This window comes from Oryx dammah, unplaced genomic scaffold (assembly GCF_014754425.2).
Source record: "Oryx dammah isolate SB20612 unplaced genomic scaffold, SCBI_Odam_1.1 HiC_scaffold_28, whole genome shotgun sequence".
Lineage (NCBI taxonomy): Eukaryota > Metazoa > Chordata > Mammalia > Artiodactyla > Bovidae > Oryx > Oryx dammah.
Window position 1 is genome coordinate 89,864,909 of NW_024070212.1, and position 23,932 is coordinate 89,888,840.

Here is a 23,932-nt window from a genome sequence, read left to right on the forward strand (position 1 = left end):
GTCACTACTGCCCACAAGGGGCTGGCCAGCCTGGGAGTCCAAGTGAGGGCCAGCCCTCCAGCCCTGCCTGAGTCAGGAAAAGCTGACTCGGCCAGAGATCCATGCCCTGCCCCTCCTGGCTGGGCACCCCTCCCTGGAGCCAGAAAAGGAGAGCCTGGAGGCAAACCAGCTGTCAGCGGGGCCTGCTTGGGGGTGGGGGCGAGTGAGGGGTGATGTGTTCAGCAACTGCCAAGGCACGGTCACAGCAGGCCTCCAGCTTGGGCTCAGCTGGGGCCATTCAGCCTGATGCCCTGGGTGACCCTGAGGAGTCCCCCACTCCCCACCTCTGCTGTCCCTTGACGATTCCAGAGACTCCAGAGGCCTGAGCCCAGAGTACATCCCAGGCTTCTTTGAGGGCTCTGCCCTGAACTGAGTGTAGCTGGGGCTTCCCAGGGCTCATTAGGTGGGAGTGCCGGAAAGAAGACCAGACCAAGTGAGGGGGTGCTGAAAGGTCCATACTGCCCTGTGCTGGCACTTTCCTCCCCCTTCCCCGGTGCCTGTGGAGCTCCAGTCCTTGGCATGATGTTACCCAGGCATTCAGCTACCACCTTGGTGCCCTGCCTCCATCTCAGCCCTTCCAGTGCCACAGAGATCTAACTCACTTCTGAGCATTCTTTAACTCTTCATCTGTCCGTTTGTGTCTTTATTGAGCACCTGTTACCTGCCGGAGGCTGTCCTCACACTAGGGAAACAGGTGCACAAGACAGATGTGGGAGGCTGACTGCCCATCCCTGAGGTGAGGCGGGCCGTGGGAAGAGCAGGTGGTGGCGATGCTCCATGAGATGCTTGTTGGTCTGCAGGTGAAGGTGTCAAGTAGGCAGGTCTGGGCCAGAGACATTTCTTAGGGAGTGGTTGGCATTCAGATGTTCTTGAAAGCCACAGGACTGAGACTGTCTGGAGTTTGAATGGAGAAGGGCCCCAGGCCTGGCGCTGGGAAATAGGGCCAGTGAAGGAGGCAGAGGAATGAGGACAGTGAGGTGCCCTGGAGACCAAGGGAAGAAACCTGCAGAGAGGAGGGCGCTGCGTGCTGCCCAGGCCCCAGTGCACACACTTCGCCTCATTCAGGCCCCACGGGCCTCCCGCTCGTCCCCGACCCTCAGCACTTCACGCCCCGGTGATGTGGAGTTCCTGAGGGACCTCCGCCCACTGACTGCTGACCATTTTGTCCCTACTATTCCCCCGTGGTACGCCTTTCCTACTTGCTCTTCAGTGAAAGTCACTCCATCGCGTCCACACCTCTTTGCGAGTCCATAGACTATACAGTCCATGGAATTCTCCAGGGAAGAGTACTGGAGTGGATAGCTGTTCCCTTCTCCAGGGGATCATCTTAACCCAGGGACTGAACCCAGGTCTCCCGCATTGCGGGCAGATCCTTTACCTGCTGAATCACCAGGGAAGCCCAAGAATTCTGGAGTGGGTAGCCTGTCCCTTCTCCAGGGAATCGTCCTGACCCAGGAATCAAACCGGGGTCTCCTGTGTTGCAGGCCAATTCTTTACCAGCTGAGCTACCAGGGAAGTCCAACTCAAACTGGCCTTCAATCAAGGTAGAGGCTTTCTCTGGGCCCCCATGGCAGCTATGCTGTAATGGATCAACATGTGCCTCCCCCATCAGACTGGGAGCTCCTTGAAGCCTGGGATCTGGCCTGAGTCTGTGGTCCCCAATCACGCAGCACGAGGCCTGGCACCCAGTAGGTGCTCAATGAGTACTCATGAAGTGGGTGTTTGTTGAGTACAGCACCCCTACCCCCCCCCAACCACTGCATACCTGTGGGTAGGTGCTCAGATGCGGGCAAAGAGGTGGCCTTTATGGCTTTAGCAGACCCAGAGGAGGCTGGCTGCTCTATCACTGCCCACCCAACAAATGGGAGCTCCTGGAGAAAACACCGTGTCTTCTTGTATCTCTGGCTCTTGGCACAAGCCTAGCACACAGTAGACCCTTATAAAGGGAGCTGAATTGTTGGACCCCCTAAAGATCTGTAGTGGGGAACCTCAGCGCTCAGTCCCTGATCCCATCAGCTCAACTGAGGATGACGTGTTTTGTGGGGTTAAGTAACAAAGCTAGGTAGGGCTATGCTGCCCTTGACAGGCTAGAACCCTGGCTCTGGGCAGCAAGCCTACACCCTGGCTAGTTTCGGGGGATGAGCAAATACGGCTAGGGTGTCTGGCATGGCAGAGACTAAGAATCTCAGGTGGCAATAAACAAAGCAGGGGGAGAGGTGGGCCTCACTGCACTCTGCTATCCTCAGCCCAGATGAAGCGCTGGGTCCCCAGGCCCTGCTCTGTCACACAGCCTGGAGCAGGCGGCCGAGGTAAGCTGTGGATTGAGCAATGGGTTAGAGTTCAGTGGGAGGCAGACACAGGGCTATTTGGCTTTGAGGCTTATAAGGCTTATAATTCTTGGCTTCAAATCTCTACGGGGCAGCCCCCCGGCTGAGAGAATGCATAGGATGTAGGGCCCCAGAGGGCAGAGCTGAGGCCCTGGAGTTAAAGCTCCTGGAAGACATTTCTCCTGAGGTGTGAACACATAGCAGCCAGAGATGCCAAAGAATGGAAGCAGCTGCATTGAGAGGTAGTAAGTTTCCCATCGCTGGACGTGTGTAAACCAGCTGGGGGAAGGACAGATGGTATATGTGAGTGAGGGTGTGTTGGTTCCTGGGCTCTCAGGTTGAAGGCAGAGCTAAACTCCTTCTCAGAAGCTGAACTTGGGTCAGAACTAGCTCACTCTGACCTCTAAGTCACCTCTAAGAGACATCTCCATAGACTCTGCGGCTCTGTGACTCAACTTCCATCTGCCAAAGACCACGCCAGACCCAATTCTGTGAACTCTGCAGAGAAGGGCAGGCTGGCAGCTGCAGGCTGGGTGGAGTTCTAGTGATGGAGCCTGTGTTCCAGCAGGGCCTCCCCCACCTCCTGGCCATTCCACAAACACACCAAGCCCACACGCATCTCAGGGCCATCACACGCACTTTCCCGGGCACCTTCCTGGCCTGCCCCCACAGCTGGTTCAGTCTCATATGTCACCTTCTCAAAGAGGCCACATCCTGCGCGGTAAAAGCCAACACACCCTGCTGTCCCCAGCTGCTGGTGGCTCAGGGTGTCCCTTCCTGGGCACTGCCCTGGGCCCCTGGGAACAGCCACACCCAAGGTTTCACCTCCCAGGCTGTGGCCGGTGGCAAATGGCTGACGTGGGACCTCAAGGTCCCATACCTGGCCACAATTTGGGACTCTGAAAGGCCACCCAGCACCAAAATCTCTACAGAACCGTGGGGGCTTCATCTACTCAGCCAGTCACGCCCTCCTCCCTTGCTCACAGGTCTCTGGGGAGTGTCCCCCAAGAAGCCTCCTGCCACAACCTTCCATCTCCAAGTCTGTTCCAGGAACGCTTTCCTTCAGATCCTCTGACATACCTTTCTTTCTTCATCATTTCTCCACGTTGGAATGTAAACTTCATGACAGTAGAGCCTGTTTTGCTCACAGCTCTCGAACTGGGGCCTTGCTGCATGCCTGACACATACCAAATGCTCCAGGACACCCTGTGGCTGACAGCTATCACCCAGAGTTGAGGAGTGGGGATGGGGATTCTCTGCAGGTTCCCAGACACGTCTGGGGAGAAGGTCCCTAGAACAGGGTGGGCTTCCAGCAGCCAAGCAGGTAGGCCCGACTCGTCGTGGTTTGTGGATTTGTCGCAGGGAAGGCAGTGTGACACGCTCAGGTCACACACACACTTTAAGGGACTTTGTCCTGCCGCAAAAGAGGAAGCAGGGAGATGCTGTCTCAAGCCTGAGGTGACCCTGACCTGCTCTTTCAAACCTTGGGCCTACTGCTAAGACAGCCCAGCGAGTCACAGAGCCTCTGGTGCGGACCCACCCTAGGTCCAGCTTGAGCCAGCCTTGGGAGGGGATGAAAAAGCCTAAAGGGCTGCCCGAAATAATCTCACCTTTTCATGGGGCTTCTGAAAACCTCCAAACCCCTCTACTTGATGCATCCTGCTCAAATATGGCCTGTTAAATCCCCGAGGAGGCAGAGCCTGCAAGGGAGGCAGGTGCTTTATTCCCACTTTGCAGATGAGGAAACTCAGGATCCAAGAGAAAGCTGGAATATAGGAGACTGGGAAATGGCGTTCCCCAGTGCACTGAAGTCCGCTGGAAGTGAACTGAGGCGCTTTCTCATGGATCCACAAGACATTTAAATACACGACAGAATGAGAGAACATTCACATGTGCTCACAATGTCATCAACAAAATTTGTTCCAAACATCTGTTGCTTAAAAGTCCAAGTCCCTATAGTGTGATTTTTATACCAGTAATGGGATACCCCCATGCACCTTCCTCCTGCTTCCTTCTCCCAGACTGGCTCTAAGTGAGTCGTCTGTTCTCAGGCCTGAGGCCAAACAGGGCCTGAAGATCACCCTCTATTCCTCCATCCCAGTGTTGAATGAGGAAGGGAAGGGAAGAGGTGGGGAGACTGAGGCAGGTGGGCATTTGGGATTTGGGGAAGCAGGCACATCTCTGTGGAGGGGGCAGGTCTCATCACATACAAACTTTCTGGCTCTTCACACTATACCACGTGGTGTCTGAGCCTCACCTGCATGGGGAGGATAGAAATGCCAGTCTTGCCAGCCTCACCTTGCAGACTAGCTTCGAGGGGTCTGAAGGGAGACAGCAGTGGGCGTCAGACTCCGCAGCTTAGCTCCAGGGTCCGAGGTGACAGACCAAGGCTAGCAACAGGCTGTCCTCACCCCAAGGGCTGGGATGAGTGCCCAGGCCCGCCCTGCAGCCCTGGCCCCTCTCCAGGGCTGTCATCAAGCTTCAAGGTCAACTGCTGACAGCCCGCTTGCTCGCAGCCTCTGTCCCACATGCTCAAGGCTCAGGCAGGCTTGGCCCTCTCGCTCCCCATTCTACCAGCCACCAGGGGGTAGGGTGGTGGTGGTGGTTCTGCCCCCTCAGCCTGGCTTCAGGCCACCACCGTCACTCACCCAGGAGTGACCGAAATGGCCTCCAGCTGGACTCTGCACAGTCACCCTGCCAACTTGTCCTCCATTTGCCCATAGAATGTTCTTATGAAAAAAAAAAAAAAATCCCTTTGACTCAGCAATTCTGCTTCGGAATTTATCCAATGGCTGCGCTGGCAGAAGTACTCTAAAATACGTGACCAAGGATGCTCACTGCAGCATTATTTGCAATGGCTAACAACTAGAAATACCTCAAATGTCCATCGATAGATATTAATGCCGCTGCTCGGAAGAACAAGGTAGCTCATATGTGCTGATGTGGCAAGATCTGCGATCCCAAGGTATTAGGTGAAGAAAGGAAGGTGTAGAATGGTCTATAGATAGGATAACTAAGTAATGCACCTCTATACATCCCTATCATACATATACTATACATACTAAGGTGCCACATTAAATGACTCCAAGCTGCGGTCACCCCCAAGGAAGAACCCGGGCTGCCGCGGGTGGCTGACAACTTGTACCTGGGGAAACCTTAAGTGCCAGCATGCCAGGCCCTTGAGAGCTGGCCCCTCCAGCCTTACCCCCACCCTCCCCATCTCCAACCACTCCCTGCTGTTTCGGCACACGTGCTGCCTTCCCAAGTAACCCCTTCGCGTGCATCCACCACCAGCCCAATCTGTCCTTTTCCTGGTAAACCCTCCTGCTGCCCCTGCCCCCACCCAGCTGAGCCTAAAAGGTACTTCGTAAAGTGCAAGGAGCACAGCCTGGGAGTCAGAGACACACAGGGCTGGAAATAGCACCGTCATGTACGGAGCCGACGTGGGCTCCTGGACTTCCTCCTGTAGCAGGAAGTGTCCTGGCTGCCTGTTCTCAGCAAAGCCACTCAGGAGTCACACTCAGCCCCAACAAAGCCACCTCACGAGGTCCCTCCTGCGTCGGGAGCCGCGTATCCGCCGACTGGTGACGCACCACTGGTGTTCACGGAAAGGCGCAGCACCTCGGCTTCACCGGGGTGCCCACGGAGCTCGGAATCAGCCAAGGCCTCAGGTACAAACCCATCAAGCCCAGTCCCTCTTCCACTTGAGGCCACCACTCCCACCGATCCCCAAGGCTCTCCCAAGCTTTCTCCAGGAAACCTCCACCTCAGAGTTTCCTAAGGGAGCAGGCCTAAAACAGCTGTGTGACCTTCAGTGATTCCTTACACTACCTGCGCCTCCTCAACTACGGGGCCCAGAAAGGAGCCCGGCACACAGCAGGCACTCTCAACACTTTTCTTGTATGTGGAAACGACACTTAGCTTAAAAGGGTTGTGTGAGGACTGAACAAGATGCTGTGTATTAGCTGCCTGGACCAGAGCAGGGCTTGATGTTATCTGAACAGAGGTCAGCTGAACCAGGGGTGTACCCAGTCCATTAATCAAGATACTAGTGGGAAATCTACAATGAATATACTATTCAGATTTCCTGCAGTCACTGTGGAATGTGTCCACAATTTAAATAATTCCCACAGAAGCTAGTGACCGTTCCAGAGCACCTAATAGGAAGCAAACGTTACATACACACAATCTATGATATGTAAAACAATGTAAGTCACATTAGCCACAAGTTTTCAGATGATGAAATTGAAACTCAGAGAGAGGAAGATTCTTATGTAAAGTTAAAAGATGGGTCACAGACAAAGCTGGGGCAGGTGAGGCTCCAGGGCTGGCCCTTGCAACAGCGGCAGACTCGGGCAGGGCCTGTGCGTAGCTGTGGGTGCCCCACCTGAAAGCACCCAGACAACAAAAACAGGCTCTGGTGTGCCGGAAGGGCTCTTTTATTGTCGGCGAGACCACCAGCCAAAGGAGCGCTGCGGCCTCAGGCACCGTCCAGGCTCCAGGATCTGCAGGGAGAGAGGGGCACAGGCGGCTCCAGCCTCAGAAGAGTCCTTGGCTCACACAGCACCGTGCAAATACAGAGCTAAAAACTTCCTGAATGTCTCTGGCTGGAAACCAGTTGGCCCAACAGGTTCCTGAAAAGAACACAGCCCATTAGGACCTTGCTACTAGGTTTAATGGCAGCAATCAAAACAAAGGTCGGTTTGATGTAAATCCTAAGCACCTGGACAATAACTTTCTTTTTCCTGCGATCAAGGAGTGCTGGGGAGCTGGTGCCAAGCTATGCCAGGTAGGGGCTGGGCTCGGGAGGAGGACATGAGGCATCTCTGTGCCTCCAGGCCAACTTATCTGCCGACCTTGCCCTGGTCCCTAGTCCCCCCCAACTCAACCACCACGAAAAAATGTTTTGTTTGCTCCTTTTAACTCCCAGGGACGAGAATCCCTCACTCATCCCACACACACTTATCAGGCGCCTTCTCTGTATGAGAACTGTGCCCAGTGCTGGAAACCCAATAGTAATTTGAATCTGGTTCCTGCCCTCAAGGAGGTTCCAGCCAGGGGTGCAAATAGTGGTAATAAAGGGTGACAGGCCTCATCATGAAGTAGGAAAAAGATGGTAAGAAAGCAGGAGAGTAAAATAACTCACTGACTTCCATACACAGGAGAACATGTATGAATGAGTACTAAAGGGCACCTAGAAAGGGCCAAGAAGAAAAAGAAAGGGTGAGGCTGGTGGAGCTGGGGTGGTTAGAGGAAGAGATGGGTAAGGAGGAGCCACGTGACCACACCAGGACAGGCCTGGCACTAAGTCACACTCATAGAAGGAAAAGGTTAAAAGAAAGGGATCTGAAGCCACAAAGGGAACAGAGAGAGAGGGCAACTAAGAGCAAAGATGCACGGAGACGGCTGATGTGGCCACACAGGCGAGGGACAGAGAACAGGGCCTGGGGCCTGAAAGAGGGCTCACACCAGCAGGCATTCCGAGGGCATATCAACGTCAGCTAACATACGGACGATGCTCAAAGCCTCGACATGCCTGCATTAAGCAAGTCTACTCAGGCCCCGTGTAAGACGCAGCTAGTGAGCACACACCCAGCAGTGTACCCACGCTGCTCTCTCTCACCCCCAATCCTGTTCTGTCTCTTACAGGCTTCATCACTGCCTGATATTATATTATGAGTCCGTTACGATATTGTCACTGCACAGCACACAGAACACAGGCCTGGTCTCAGCCAGCTGAGTACTGGAGGTGCAGCAGTGAGGGGTTCCCTATCCATGGAGTGAAATGAATGCACGCGTCATTCACGGACCCGGCCTTCCAGGAGCTCAGGGCGCACTTTAACGGAGGAGCAGAGCACTGAACAGACAACCGCAGGACAGAAGTGTGACTGCGCCGTGATGGGGGCCCCCAGGCTACGGCGACCTACCCGAGGAACTTAAGCAAGGCTGGGACTGGGTTGCTGGTTTTTAGGCTAAATCTGGAACGACAAGTAAGGACAACCAGATGCAAGAGAAATGGGAGAGGGCAAGTGGAGGAAGAGGGAATGGGGTGCAGGAAGGAAGGAGCCTCCTCTATAAAAAGAACAGCACTTACTAGGATCCTGAGCTGCTCAGGCAACTGGAGACAGAGCCGAGAGGAGAGGGGTGTGGTGGGGGCGCAGAGGGGAGGGCGAAGAGCTGGGCGGGGCCCAGGGTGGAAGGTGCTATTTCAGCTGGCGGGCTGGGCTGAAGCAGCCCTCCAGGCAGACAGAGGTCCTGAACAGGAGGTTCCTGAAGCCAGTGCTCCACTCACAAGCACGCCCTCCACCCCAAGCCAGGCTCTCCCTGGGGAAGACGAGCCATGGCCCCGGTCCAATCACCAAGCCAGAGAGGGCTGGACTTACCACAACCACCTTCTTTTTGATCACTGGGAGACACCAAAAGTGCTGATAGAGGAGCTGATCGGAGTCCACCCAGACTAGATTCTTGATGCCCTCCTCGGAGGCCAGATCTGTGGTGTTCAGTTGCAGCACCAGGAACTGGAAGACACGCCCGTCGGTGCCCACGCTCTGCACGACTACTGGCTGCTCCAAAACCTTAGGGTCGTTCTGAGAGGAAAAGAGGACAAGGAAATGCAATCAGAAATGGCGAGGTGTAAGAACAGCACAAACCAGGCAATTCCTAGCTCTGGCCTTTTAAATAACCCCCTACCCCACTGAGTGTTTTTCCTACAATGAAAGATGAAAACAGAAGGTGGAGCTAAGGGCACTGTCCAGGGCTAGGCCTTCTCGCACATACCCAGCTTGGCTCTCCCTGGGCTCAGATCAATCGTAGCCCTGGCGTACCTGCTCTTCAACTTGAGCACACTAAAGTACGAATTCCTGCCACCGAGAGGCGACTGCCAGGCAAGCTGCACAGTAAGGGAAGATGAGCTGGGAGGTTAGCGACGGGAAGCCCCCCAGACTCATGGAGTAACCTGACGTGACAATGATGCTTATCAAATGCTGAGCTGGAGGGTCAGTGCGTGTGACAGACATGATCCCATTCAGTGCTCACTCCATCTGATGGCTGAGCAGACGGACCAGCTGAGGCAGTGACTTGCCTGAGGTCACAGTGACATGTGACATCAGCACCCACAGTGGCTAGTGCTCAGACACACCTTCTCTCTGCCTTACTTTACCCCTCAGGGCCGGGCTTCTTGGAACGTCCTAAGCCGGCAGGCAGGCATCTCACCTGGGCTTTGGGCTCTCAAAATGCACCTCTGAGTGTGTCAGATTCCTGAGTGTCCACTCCAGCTGTGTCAGCCCCAGGCTTTCGCCAGTCGACACATTGGCTAACTATCTCTTTCAATCAGTGCCACTGGTAACAGTAACATACTAGCAACCATTTACTGAAGGCCTCTCATGTCCTGGGCATCACAGCAGTTTTACATAGTCATCTCTAATCTCATAAATCCAGTGGTATATACCCACTTAGGTCTCTTCCCCAGTGGCTCAGCAGTAAAGAATCCGCTGCTCTGCAGGAGCAGCCACAGGAGACATGTGTTCGATCCCTGGGTTGGGAAGATCCCCTGGAGGCGGGCACGGCAACCCACTCTAGTATTCTTGCCTGGAAAATTCCATGGACAGAGGAGCCTGGCAGGCTACAGTCCTTGGGATCACAAAGAGTCAGACACAACTAAAGCGACTTAGCATGGTACGACATGGCATACCCACTTAACAGATGAGGAAACAGATTCAGAGAGGCAGTGTAACTTGCTCAAGGTTATCTAGGACAACACCCAGGCTTTTAAGTCTCTTAAAATCTTACTGTTCTGGTTTACACCTAGTGTCCCATTGTATCACCATTGACAGTAGCACCTGTCACTCTCAACAGTATTCCAGTTTCGATGACAAGTCATATGTTCACCCTACTGAGTCTGCAGGAATCCAGTCTGATGACTACTACCCACTGGACAAAGATTCAATAGGCAGGCCCCGTGAAGCAAAGCGTCCTTGACTCAAAGATGCTGCCTACTACATTTACCGCTCTAGGGCTGAATCTCACATTAGGAATAGCTAATGGCAGACCTCAGTGAGGGCCACACTGGGACTGTTGGCCTTAGAAATACCTGTCCTTAGCTGCATGAGAAATAAATAAAAAGAAAAGTACCTCTAAGTGTTAGCTGAGAATTCTGTATTGACTCTTATCTCCCTCTACAGATCAATAAAACTGCAGGTAGTACATAAATTTCTCAGCAATTTTACCTTTTACACAGAGGCTCTTCCCATAATTGCTCAACTTCACATCCCCAGGAATAATTTGTACCTGGAGGGGCTGGGGGAGGCCTCCTCTCCTACCCAACTGGGTGGCAATTAGTGGCAGCATTGCTACCGTGCTCTGCTGGCACAGGAGCTACAATGAGCCTGCAGGCCTGGGACCTGGCATATGACTCTCTCTGCCTCCCTCTCCTGCCCCACAGTCAGGAGGCAGCCTGTCCCCTGAGGCTGGAGAGATCAGGGTTCCAATGCCTGCCTCCCTACTCTTTAGCTGTAGGGTCCCGGGCAAGTTACCCAACCTTCCAGAGCCTTCCAAAAATATGTCAGAGAATAGGAATTAAGATAACCTCCCAAGGACTGGAAAGACACAAAAACGTCACATAAAGATGCAACAGCTGCTTATCTCTTAGCTGTGTTACCCTGGGGAAGTTACGGACCCTCTCTGAACCTCAGTTTCTTCATCTGTAAAATGAAGCTACTAGTACCTGCCACAAGGGGGCTGCTATAAGGATTAAATAATGCAGTGGTTCTCAAATTCTAGTGTTGTGGTTTTCAAACTTGTGCTTGTACCAGCATCACCTGGAGGGCTTGTTAAAACTGACTGCCAGGCTCCAATACCAGAGCTTCTGATGCAGGATGTCAGGTGGTCTGAGAATTCACATTTCCAGCAAGTCCCTAGACGGTGTTCATGCGGCTAACAATCCAGACTTACACTGTGAGAACCACCGCTGTAAGGAGCCGTGGTTAACTGTTTGGCATGCAGCAGGTGCTCAATACAGACAAGCTCCACTCTACTCCCTATCTCATCAGGCTAACCACACTGTACCAACCCCACCTCGTTCCTAGACCAATGAGGATGAGAAACAGAACATTCCAAAGTTCACTGCTCCTCCAGGAGGGCCTTAGGTTCTAATCAAGACCTGGGAGCCTGACAGCAGCTCTCAAAAACATCCCCGCCCCACCCACCCCCCCACTTCCAACACACACACAGAACCAGAGGTCTGGTGTCCCAGGCCTATGTGGGGACTTCGAGGCCTTTGATCCCTGGCCAGGCTTTCCTCCAATCTTGGGACGGCATTCTGTAACCACCACTCAGCTTGCATCCTATAACATCTAGGTCCCTGAGACCTGCTCTTAGAATCAAGGGGCGACCATCCAAGTGGTATGTTGGGTCTTCAGAACCTGTCCTAAGAGGGCAGGCAGGCCTGGGCCATCCCCTGCCTTCCTGATAAAGCCCTGTGCTCGGGCTCCATTAGTGCAGTTTAAGGAAGTGTGCTGGAGGACATATAACTGAAGCCTCCAGAGTTGAGACCATCTGGTCCCAATCCTTTCTCCACCACTTACTGTGTGTAATGCTGGACAAGCTGCTTATTAGCTTTCATGGGATTCAGAAGTATAATCTGAAAAATGGGGATCACAATGAAACCTTGTGGGCTACTGTGATGAGGCATCTTATGTAAAGACAGACACACTGTAGGTCCCCAACAGATGGTAAGGTGAGTGGAAGAGCCTCTCCCTGAAACTCTTCAGTCAAGCAAAAGAATTCCCTCCCATACTTCCTTTCCTTTGAGCAGGGTAAGGCAGGAAATTGACACAACATAAGACGTCTTGGTGGTAGTCCCCACATACATACCCCATACAGGAGCCGGGCCTGAGCCAGCGCATTGCCGAAGGCAAACAGGATCATCTTGGCCCGCAACTGATCCGGCTGAAAGCGGTGTGCTCGGAAATTAGCTGACTCCAGCAAATACAAGGTGTGGGGATAGGGGTAAGGATAGCCCTCTCGGAATCCTGCAAGACACATCATCACATGGAGGGACAGGTTAATTGGCCCACCCAAAGCCTCAGCAAAGTCATCCCACCTTAGCTTAGTGCCAGACACTACATATTTTGGGGTTGTTTTTTTAAGATTTTGTTGTTGTTTTTGTGGACTGTTTTTAAAGTCTTCATTGAATTTGTTACAATATTGCTTCTGTTTTAGGTTTTGGTTTTTTGGCTAGAAGGCACATGGGATCTTAGCTCTCTGACCAGGGAGAGAACCTGCCTCGGAAGGTAAGGTCCTAACCACTGGACTGCCAGGGAAGTCCCTAATCTGGCCTGTTTCTAAAAACAAAATTTTTACCAGAGCACAACCACACCCACTCATTTACATCTATCTATTAAATAGCTGTGACAGAGACTATATGTGGCCTACAAAACCTAAAATACCATTTGGTTCTTTATAGCAAATGTTCGCTTACCTGTTCCAGGTAATTCTTGCCGGCTAGCTCTAACCCCACCCCGTTCTCATTCAATCAAGCACACAGATAACAGTGATATTAGAAAGATAACCTGAAGCCTATGGTAATTATTTTTTTAAAAAGCAAACCACTTGCAAAATAGTTCATTATTAGTAACAAACGGGGTCTCATAGAATCAAAGTTCAGCACTTGTTCAAATCAGCCACAACCCTGCCGTTTCTTCCCTTGCATGGCCGTGGGCAAACCCTCGGAGGCTGGAGGCTTCTACAGTGAAGGACAAAAGTGGACGAAATAGAGGAAGAAAGAGGCTGGGAAAGTGTGCAGGGGAGGGCATCACTTAAGAGAGACCTGACTTTCCTGTCTGCCTCAGTTCCTCCGCACGTGTGAATAGGTGTCACTCAGCACTTACTCTGGCTTAAGCTCACTCAAGCTCTAAGACAGGTACCAGGGACAGAGCCCACACGGTGCCTGCCACTGCCTTTGAGGAGCTCTCCAAGTCTAGAGGGGAGACAGACAGGAAAACTGATCACATCCACGCAGAGGGACATGTCAAGACACGAGGGGAGCCGGGGGCTGGGTGAGGACAGATCAAAGGGCCCTGACAAGACTTCGAGGTTGTAGAGCATTTCTGGGAAGAAGCGAGTCCGAAGGTGAACTATGACAGACGAGTAGTTATTTAGCTGAAGAGAAAGAGGGGTGAATGGTCAGAGCACAGGCAGAGGGAAAAGAAAATGCCAGAGCACAGTGGTGAGAAAAGGGCAGTGGGAATAAAGGGAGCCTGCTGGGGAGGAGACAAAGACGGGGCTGGAGAGAGGGGCAGAGGGCTGATGTGAGGCCCTTGTGTGATGAGCCAAGGAGTTCAGACTTTATCCAACAGGCAGTGGGGAGATGGGCATGACGAGCAATGGGATTAAATCTGTGTTCTAGAAAGACTACTCCTAAACTGTGTGTGAACTAGAGGGACAAGAGAGGAAATAGCCCATTAAGGGGTCACACTAGCCCATTAAGAGACTGGGGTAACAGGCTGGGTCAGAGACAGAGGGGACTGACTGAGGCATAGCTGGGGAGAGGAAGAAGGTTGAGGAGGGAGACACTGCAGTTCATAGTGACTGGGTGAATGGCAGGAACTGCAGGCCTGTCCAGGCCGGCTCCTTAGTTTCTGTTGTGTCTCAGTGGGGACGTGGTGCTTTGTTCAATGGTGGGATGAATAGCCCCATTAGAGGACTGTGAGCTTCCTCCATCCTAGCAGAAGGCTGGCCAGAGTCTATAGGGAGCACAAAGAAGGGGTATCTTTCAAGAGAACTATAAATAAAGAAACATCTGATGCCTGGTCAAAAGCCCCTCAAGCCACCCATTAAAACTGATGCAACAAAATGAATTCTTAGGGGTCAAAAGTCAAATCAGCCTCTGAGTCAATCACAACCACCCAGAGTCTTAGTTTCCTTAGGGTTAACACCACCTATCTCACAAGGCTGCTACACGGCTCTGAGAAGAAAACACACATGAAACCCTAGTACATAGTAAGTACTCGATGTTTCCTTTCTCTTCGGAAAAAGCCTGTCCCTCACCTGCATGCTGCCTAAAAGTCAAAGGCTTTTTGATACTTACCCGTGTCGTCATTCACATCATAAATATGGCATTCCTGAAGGCTGATAGTGGGAGATATGGGATAGAAAGTCTCGAGAATATGATTCTTAGTAGCTTCCACTTCCTCTCGGGAGGCAATGGGAGGCAGAGGATCCTTGGCATTCAGCTGGGTTCCACTGGAACCATGGACCTGAATCAGAGTAGACTCTAAACAGGGAGAAAGGCGGTTAGTCTAACCTGGTCTAAAGCCTTAGCTAGGCAAAGTCAAAAGCTTTCATTCTGCTATGCTCCTCAAGTCTTCTACAGCTTCACTCTCTGATCTGCCTCATCACAGAAAACACAGCTCTGGAAATCCATCCTTGTGCTTATCATATAAGCAGGTAAGCCTCCTCCTCTTCACGTCTGGGTGCCATCCTCTGCCTCTGCCGCGCCCTGGAGTAGACAAGTAACATCAGATCCAAAAGACCGAGTGGCCAGGCTCAAGTCACAGAAAAAGCTCTTAACAGGACTGGAGTTCAATCTAGTGATCTTCATTCTATAGACTAGAAGGGGACACGAAGACAAGATGGAGCAGGAAGGACCTGAGCTCACCTCCCCTCACAAAAACAGCGGAACAACTGACTGCAGAACAACTATCATCAAAAAGGACTGGAAGCTACCGAAGATGATATTCTACTTACAAAGACAAGATGGCAGGAGTGTTACATTTGTGACATAATCAAATCCCATATCCGCCAAGTGAGTGAGACACAAACTGGAAAATAACTGTATCACAGAGGTTCTCAAGTTCTGAGCCCTACAGAAGGTTCCTCCGCCTGGGGGTCTGGCATCAGGAGGAGGAAGCCCCAGGGCATCTGGCTTTCAAGGCCAGTAGGGCTTGACTGCAGAATCTCAAAAGGGCTGGAATAGAAACAAATGCCACTCCTGGAAGGTGGATGCAGGGTCTTCTAAGAGCACCAGGACCCAGGGGAAAAAGCACTGAGTTCACAGGATCCTAGGCCAGACCTACTGCTGACCTTAGAGGGTCTCCTAGGGGGAGGGGGTTGGGGGGCAGGGGCAGCTGTGGTCACACTGGGGTCAAGGATCCCATGGTGGACAGGTACTGGGGAGTACTCATTTGGTGTGAGCTGTCCTGGAGGCTGCCATTTTGATGCCAAGTCCTGGCCCCACGCCACAGCCCATATGGGACCCTCCAGTCAAACAACCCCAGAGCAGGAACACAGTCCCACTCATCAGCAGACAGGCTGCTTAAAGTCTCCCTGAGCCCACAGCCACCTCTAAACACAGCCCTGCCCACCAGAGGGACAAGACCCAGCTCCACCCACCAACGGGCAAGCGCCAGTCCTTCCCACCAGAAAGACTGCACAAGCCTCAAGGCAAGACCAGATACTAGAAGACTCAGAGGAAAACACAGGTATTAGGTTGGCCAAAAGGTTTGTTCAGGTTTATTACAGAAAAATCTGAACAAACCTTTTGGCCATCCCAATAGGACCCTCTTTGTCATGAATTGCAGTAATACATTTTCCTATCCACTTCCTAATGAAAACAAACAAAAAAAACAAACTAGAACCTATTCAAACTTAAAAGCTTTTGCACAGCAAAGGAAACCATTAAAAAAAAACAAAAGACAACCCACAAAATGGGAGAAAACATTTGCAAACAATGCAACTGACAAGGGATTAATCTCCAAAATATCCAAACAGCTCATACACCTCAATATCAAAACAACCACCCAATCAAAAATGGGCAGATCTAAATAGAAGTTTCTCTGCAGAAGACATACAGATGGCCAAAAAGCACATGAAAAGATACTTAGTATCAGAGAGCTTAGTAGGTAAAGAATCTGCCTGCAATGCAGGAGACCTGGGTTTGATTCCTGAGTCAGGAAGATCCCCTGGAGAAGAAAATGGCAACCTACTCCAATATTCTTGCCTGGAAAACCCCATGGACAGAGGAGCCTGGCAGAATACAGTCCCAAAAAAGTCAGACATGACTTAGTGACCAAACCATCACTAATTATTAGAGAACTGCAAATCAAAACTACTATGAGATGTCACCTCACACCAGCCAGGACGGCCATCATCCAAAAGCCTAAAAGCAATAAACGCTGGAGAGGGTGTGGAGAAAAGGGAGCCCGCCTATGCTGTTGATGGAAATGTAAATTGGTACAGCCACTGTGAAGAATGGTACACAGGTTCCTTAAAAAAATTAGAAATAGAGCTACCATATGATCGAGCAATCCCACTCCTGGGCATATATCCAAAGAAAGCCATACACTGAAAAGACATATGCACCTGATGTTCACTGCAGCACTACTTACAATAGCCAAGTTAAGGGAACAACTTAAATGTCCATCGACCCGGATTCTTTACCACCAAGCCCCCAAGGAAGCCCTACAATGGAATATTACTCGCCACAAAAAAGAATGAAATAATGCCGTCTGCAGCAACATGAATGGACCTAGAGATTATCATACTAACTGAAGTCAGAGAAAGACAAGTATCCTATGCCATCACTTATATGTGGCATCTAAAAAAATGAACCTATTTACAAAACGGACACAGACTCAGAGTTAGAAACAAACTAATGGTTACCAAAGGGGAATGGTGGGGGGAGAGAGAATCAGGCAGTTGGGATTAACACATACACACTACTATATATATAAAATAGACAGTCAACAAGGACCTACTGTAATAACACATATGGGGAAAAAGTCTAAAAAGATATGTATACACATAACTAAACCACTTTGTTGTACACCTGAAACACAATATTTTAAAATTAACTATACTTCAATATAAAATAAAATTTAAAAAAAAGATTAGTTAAAAATAAAGCTTTTATCCTAAAAAATAGAAAAGAAAAAGCCAGAGAACTTCGGTTAAGGTGTTACTCCTGGGTTTCTTGAGAGCGACTGACCAGCGCACTCTTTGACCTGTGTTCTTTCCAGTGGACTGTGAGGCCTGGTGATCTCTGTGGGCTCAGAGGCCGCGGGTTCAGATCTTTCCAAGCACCTGCTCTGCCCTGGGGACCAGTTTTAACTCTCTTGAGCAGAGAGTTCCTCTCAAGGGCTGATGAGGGAGTAAGTGCTCCAACACTTACTTCCAATGAGGGAGACAGCAGAGGTAGGGAAACCAACCTCCTCCGGGAGGCTGCCTGAAACGCCTTCAAACTTGCTTCAGAAAGATGGGTAAGAGCAGAGCTTCTCAACTTTGGTGCTGTTCACATTTTATGTAGTTCTTTGCTGAGGGAGGCTGTCCTATGCCCTGTAGGTATCTGGCAGCATCCTTGGCCTCTGCTCACTAGATGCCAACAGGACGTTTACTACCAGCCCCAGCTCTGCTTCAAGTCAGGACAAATAAAAATGTCTCCAGACAAAGCCACATCTCCCCTGGAGGATTAAACCACCCTTGGTTGAACACTACTGGGTCAGAGTTTGCCAGGCAAAGAAAAGGGAGGAAAGTGTTCTAGTGAAGGAGGAGTAATATGTTTCATGGTACAGAAGCCTGCTGCTGCATGGCAGAGCTTAGGGGAAGTCAGCACAGATAACTGGAGCACGATCCAGTAGGAAGGAAGGATGGAGAGAGAAGTACTGAAACTACAGGCTAAGCCGAAAGGCTGCTAAACCCAGGAAAAGGGTTCAACTGACCTCAGTAACTCAGAAAGCCTGACTTAAGTCAGATGAGCATACTTGCCACAAGGAGACACACGTGTATGAGGAAGCGAATGCACATGTGCCTAAGCAGCAAGCCTGCCGCTGTGAACATGAGCAGACCCCCTTCACAGAAGTGCCCACAGGACGATGAACGCCATCTAGAAAGCCTCCTGGACAACTGCCTGCTACGGACTCTCCACAGGGGCAAATTTTTCTCTGAAGGTCCTTGAGTTTTCAGAAATACAAATCAAATACTACAATCACAGTGTGATGGGAATGGACCAAGGCTAATGATGCTGTATGTCTAAAAACTGGTCTGACCAACAGCACTGTCATTTAATTAACATGTGTCCTCCCTTACTGGCTATGCAAAAAGGGATACTACATCTGTGGATGGATAAACTCTGCCCCACCTGTTAAAACACCTCATACCCACACTGCAAGAACAGTTTTCTCAAGTACTTCCTGTTTCTTCGCATATAATCTGCAAGGAAGATAAATGTGCCCGGACCTCTCGTAACCTTGGGTTTTAGATTCTCCCCACAGAATACTCTACTGTGGTTTCCAATTCAATTCCCTCCACATCCCTTCTCCAGTGACAGCTCCAAATGGGGCAGTTTAATTAGAGGTAATACTTGATAATGGGCCAACAGGCACTCCTCTATTAATGAGGCTCACTAATTTCCTTAGTGGTGCCATTACCTCTGCAAAGCTGACTCTTTGCCAGGAAGTCCATACTCATAGGGGCAAACTGGTGAAGCCTGACCAAGTCGATGTCCTAAAAACCCAAACTGTTCCACAGCTGGTTTCCCTGCTCCAGGGTTCCACCCAGGACAACACTTGTGTTCTCAGAACATCCCTACCTAAAACATCTGGGATTTGGTATTGATTCACCTGTCCCTTTAGTCAGCACTTGTTTGTGTGGCACTGTTAGATACTGTGGGCAAATAAGACACAGTCTCTATTATCAGAAGTTCACAGTTTAGTGGGGCAGATAGAAAACATACTAGATAATCACAGAACATAATATAATGTGTGCTATGACAAAAGTAGGCATAGAGACAAAAGAAGCAGAGAGCTGATCTGTGGATGTGCATGAGATGTGGGCTTCCAAGTCATGCGGACAAGTAGAAATTAGGCAAATGAGGAAAACACAAAACATTCCCTGCAGAACGTATAGCACGTGCAAATGCAAAGCTTGATGCCAAAAAGCGGCAAGTGGCCAAGTGTCAACAGGGGAATGGAGATGGGGACGGCAGAGCAGAGATAAGACTAGAAAGACCAGCTGGTGGCCAAAGCCCAGAAGACCTGGATACCACCATAAACTGTTCAGCTATTAGGAGACAATAAAAGATTCGAACCAGGGGAGGGACAGAGAGAACCTGCACTTTAGAAAGATCACTCTAGCAGTTCTGCAGAAAGTGGATTTGGAAAAGGAAAAAGGCATGAGAGTAAGAAGGCTCTTGCAGCAGAATATGAGCTTTGTGAGTGCAGACTGTGTTGTAACTTACGGTCAACATTTAGGCACTTGGAGGCGCTCAACTGATATGGTGTGAATTAAGTCTTGGAAAAAAATGATTAAAAGAAAAAAAGGCTGGGCAAAAACTAATGACAATGAGGATGTGTCTGAGCCACAAAATTGGACCATGAAGGATGAGAGTGAGAATAAGTATGGCAGCAAGAATGAGAATATAAGCTGGTGGTGGGGCTGAGCGTAGAAAGACAAGGAATAGACAGGGCCTTTCTGGTATACAGGAGGACTAACCTCGTTTCCAGGTGGTGGATAACATGTTGTTTTGGGCACAGATCCGCCTGGCCAGAGAAGGATGTTTGAGAATCTGGGATTTACACAGCTGGATCAGGCTGTCCACAATGACTGGGCTTGGAGAAAAGAAGAGACATTTGGAGGTATAAAGCTGACTCCAAGATCCATCAGTAGGAAATCTTACTGACTTGGGGAAACTTACCAGTAGGTCTCTCTCTTGGGGATGTCTTCAGTAGAGTGCCAGAGACGAGCATGAGAGATCGCATTCAGAACGCGTTCATCTTGGTTGTCTATGTGGTTCCTCGGATTATTAGCAAGGCTAAGCACTTTCTCAGGAAGGCCTTCTATTAACTTGGTCTTGGTAAGCCAGAGGGCCTGCTTTACACCTTTAGGGTCATCAATCACAAAAAACAAACACTAAAAAAAGATGATTCAGGAAAAGATGCTTATGCCTGCCCAGTAGCATTTTGGGGAAAGAGCAGCCTTGAGTGGGAGATGGGATTTGTTCTGACATCTGAGGGGACAGAACTAAAAATAAAGAGCAGAAGCCAGGAGAACCAGATTTCAACTCAGCTCCAAGAATGACCATCTGCTTAAAAACAGTTAACAGTTGACTGACACAGAGTACTCGCCACAGGAAGAATTCAAACAGCTATTAAAATGGCTGAGATCATGAGACTGAACCTCGCAGGCAAGGGTCCTTTGTATTCTGTCTGTAGGTATAGAGGATTCAGACCCTAGCATACAAGCCTAGATCAATAAATGCCAACCTTTCAAAACCTAGATCCCTTCTATTAACCCATACCCTAGCCCTGATTGGAAAAGCTCGTGTCTGCCAAATATACTTCATTCAATAGATACGGGCCAAGCATTAAGCACATGCTGCTTTATCAAGGGAAAGAAGCTTTCAAAAATAAAGGAAATATCTTCTGGATCATGAATAACTTCAGGAGTGCTGAGTTTGGGAGCACCAGATAATTTTTCGCATCTACCTCTGAGATTCTATAACAAGTCATTTTATAAGCAGAATTTTGTATGAAGAGGCCATATGAACTGTACTGCTATATTTGTCAAAAGAATCCTCCTGAAGATGTTTTCCAATTTATTATACTGGGTCCTCGGAGGCCTTCTGAACTTCTCTTTGGCCTCCATACAAGAAGGGTGGGCTTTACCTGGGTAGAGTACTATTTTGTCTTTTGGACACGGTGAACTACGTTAACTCAAAATGTTTCTCTATATCAGGGGCCAAATTTTTTCTTAAAGGGCCAGACAGTAAATATTCTCAGCTCTGGGCCATACAGTCTCTGTCACAACTACTCAGCTCTGCCACTCTAGCACAAAAGCAGCCACAGGTAACAAGTAAACAGGTGTGTATGATTTATAGAAAAAGGCAACGGGCCTGGTCAGCTGACCCCATCTCTGTTCCATCTGTTGACTGCCAGCAAGCTGAGAGCCAATACTGGTGCTCCCCTATACAAGTACAACCTCACAGAATGATTTTTTGTACTCACCTCACTGTTTCTATGCTCATCCCCTCACCTATTTTTAATTTAATCTGGCTGTACTATAAAATTTCTATAAGATGCCCAAAATGCTTCTCAGGAAAAGGAGTAAGAACAAAGATTTGATCCAGAATGCTTAGTCTTTAAAAACTAATTTAACCATCCTACTCTCAGCAGGATGGGGCTGCGGTGCCAGGCAAAACTCCCTTGCTTCACTTTCCCCAAAACCTACGTCCCTAAAAGAGGAAGAGGCACAGACATAGGGGCCTAAATTCTGCACTAAGTCCACATACCAGTCCTCTAACTCTCAAAGTTAACACTGCGTTCTTTTTAACCATCAGCTGGCATCCATCTTTTTGCCCATCAGTTGGCAGAGCTCTTGTGACTGCTGTGATTGGCAGGCTACTCATTCCAGTTGAAAAAACATCACCTGACACAAGAACACATCTGAAAAACTACGGGATTAAAGCAATCCCAGAACACTTTGAAGGAAAACACCCTCAATTTCTCTTGTGGTGACAAAGCTTTTGAAGCTTTTCACTGTAAGGTTCATAATACATCAGAAACACAAATATTTAGAAATTTAACTTCCTGATTGTGTGGTACAGCAGAAAGAACCCTGGACTGGGGATCTGGTAACCCAAGTTTTAGTCCCAACACTGCAACTGTTCCTAGAACTTGAAAATGGATAAAATATTAAGAATTTATGGTTCACTAGTATATGAATAATACCATCTACTCTGTGCCAGGAGCTTTATCTACAAGTTGGATGGGATTTCATGAAATGGAGGATGAAACTCAAGAGAGATGAAGGGCTTTGTTTCAAGTCTCAAACCTCATAAGCAATGGGGCTGGGAGGGGAACTTTAAAGCCCAGGATCTCTCCACTACCCCAATCTGCTTCTCTAGCTCTGTATCTTACAGAATTTTATTATAGACTTTACAGAACCTCTCTGCATATGGTGAAAGCGTAGGGTATGTTTTCAGCCTAGTCAAACAAGTTAACTCTAACTTCTGAAATACATCTAATGCAATTCATCCTCATAGCAACATTACCGGGGTCACGCAAGGGTGCCAAGTCTTGTGAGGTCCTTCACAGCACCTTGCAAGCACACTGGAAGTGTTTAAAGGCTGAAAAAAAACCAGCTTTCAACTATCAGGAATGGGTCTGAGCAGCTTAAGAGGCTGGCCAGCTGACTTCTCAAACGTAAGATGTTTTCCCTATGGCTTAGTCCCCAAATCCTGCCAGGTCTCTTTCTTCCCTAATTACTTATTGGAAAATTCTGTTCCCACTTACCTGGACCATTTTGTGTTTTCAGGACCTGTCCTAACCCCAGCCTGATTTAGGGACTAAGGAAGAATGAGTTGGAAACAATGGGTAGGAGAAGTCAATAGAGACCGCCCTGCACGGGATTCTGGAACATAATTTCTAGTACTGCCCCAGACACACAGATGGTTTTGGCTAAAGTCATCCTGACCTGTCCTTAGTGAGAGTGAAAGGGTACAGAGGGACTAGATGGTTTTTAGGTCCAGATCCTTTCCCTCAAAACATCTCAGCTCTGACCTCTGACAAAGGTTACTGATCTGGGAAACCAGAGGTGTAGCCCTGGCTTCACTAGATACCCACAGTGCACCTATGAGCAAATCACTGCCAAATCACTCCCCTCTGTCACAGTTACCAATCCTGTGAAAAGACGCAATAGGCCTGCAGGTTAAACACTGTTTCTGCCTTCTCTATGCACTATAATCCTCCATCTAATTCTTAAACAGTTACATCTCCAGGGTGCAAGAGTTGGGTCACTGTGAATTACCTGGTCAAAACCACTCATTTCACAGGAGACCAAGGCTCAAGAAGCTTCAGTCACTTACTCCAAATCACACACACAGTGAGAGGCAGGGCTAGGCCCATGTCTCTTCACTTGGCCACGAAAACTCCAAAATTCCCTCACACGTGCTAGTCTTTACATCCCACTTAATCCTGACAATTCTCAGAAATGAGACTCAATACCGAGCCCATTTCGCAGAGGAAGAAACCGAGACCCACAGTTTCAAAGTCTTGCCCAACCCCACAGAAGGTCGGGGTTAGTGCTGGGTCCCCTCCCGGCCGTCCTGGGACCTCACCCTCGAGGAGGCGGCAACGCTGGTGGAAGATGTAGCAGGCCTCATCCTTGTATAGAGAATGCTCCTGCAGCGGGGGCAAGCGGCGGAACTTCGGGTGCGTCCAGCCGGGGTCCCAGGGCGGGAAGACTGGTCGTGCCAGCCCGGGCATAAAGTGCATCTTCCCCGCGAAGGTGATGGGCTCCAGTCCAGGAATCTCATACACCCTGTCCAGGGGAGGAGGCTCCGGCTTCCTCGTGGATCGCACGCCCCACTCGTACGCCCCGCGGCTCGGGACCCCGCAGCCCTGAAGGCCGAGCCGCCAAGGGCGAGCCAGCGCCCGCCTCGCTGGCCCCGACGCCAACGCCATGCCAATCTGCTCTCAAGACCTCCTCCTGGACGCCGCCATCTTCCCGCGCGCAAGGCCTGCTGGGAACGAAAGGGACCGACCGACGAGGCTCTTTTTACGAGTGGCAGATCCATT

At 49.9% G+C, this 23,932-nt stretch overlaps 1 protein-coding gene across 1 annotated transcript; it reads right to left on the reverse strand.

Moving 5' to 3' along the window:
* Positions 1 to 6,777: 6,777 nt before the first annotated feature.
* MRPL37 (mitochondrial ribosomal protein L37) lies at positions 6,778 to 23,923 on the reverse strand. The gene is made up of 7 exons (XM_040231072.1): positions 23,473 to 23,923; positions 20,053 to 20,236; positions 19,851 to 19,966; positions 14,452 to 14,637; positions 12,237 to 12,394; positions 8,750 to 8,953; positions 6,778 to 7,000 (listed from the first exon to the last, which is right to left on the reverse strand). Exons 1-7 carry the CDS (start codon positions 23,816 to 23,818, stop codon positions 6,923 to 6,925), a joined length of 1,272 nt encoding a protein of 423 aa, XP_040087006.1. The 5' UTR covers positions 23,819 to 23,923; the 3' UTR covers positions 6,778 to 6,922.
* Between the last annotated feature and the right edge of the window lie 9 nt (positions 23,924 to 23,932).

Excerpts from the sequence above, each read along its gene's own strand:
- MRPL37 (XM_040231072.1), bottom strand. The coding sequence starts at position 23,818 with ATGGCGTTGGCGTCGGGGCCAGCGAGGCGGGCGCTGGCTCGCCCTTGG. Across the intron at positions 14,638-19,850 it reads ATCCACCACCTGGAAACGAG|AGTCTACTCTGATTCAGGTC; the intron begins GTTAGTCCTCCT and ends CTCCCTGTTTAG. Across the intron at positions 7,001-8,749 it reads TCAAAAAGAAGGTGGTTGTG|GAACCTGTTGGGCCAACTGG; the intron begins GTAAGTCCAGCC and ends TGTTCTTTTCAG.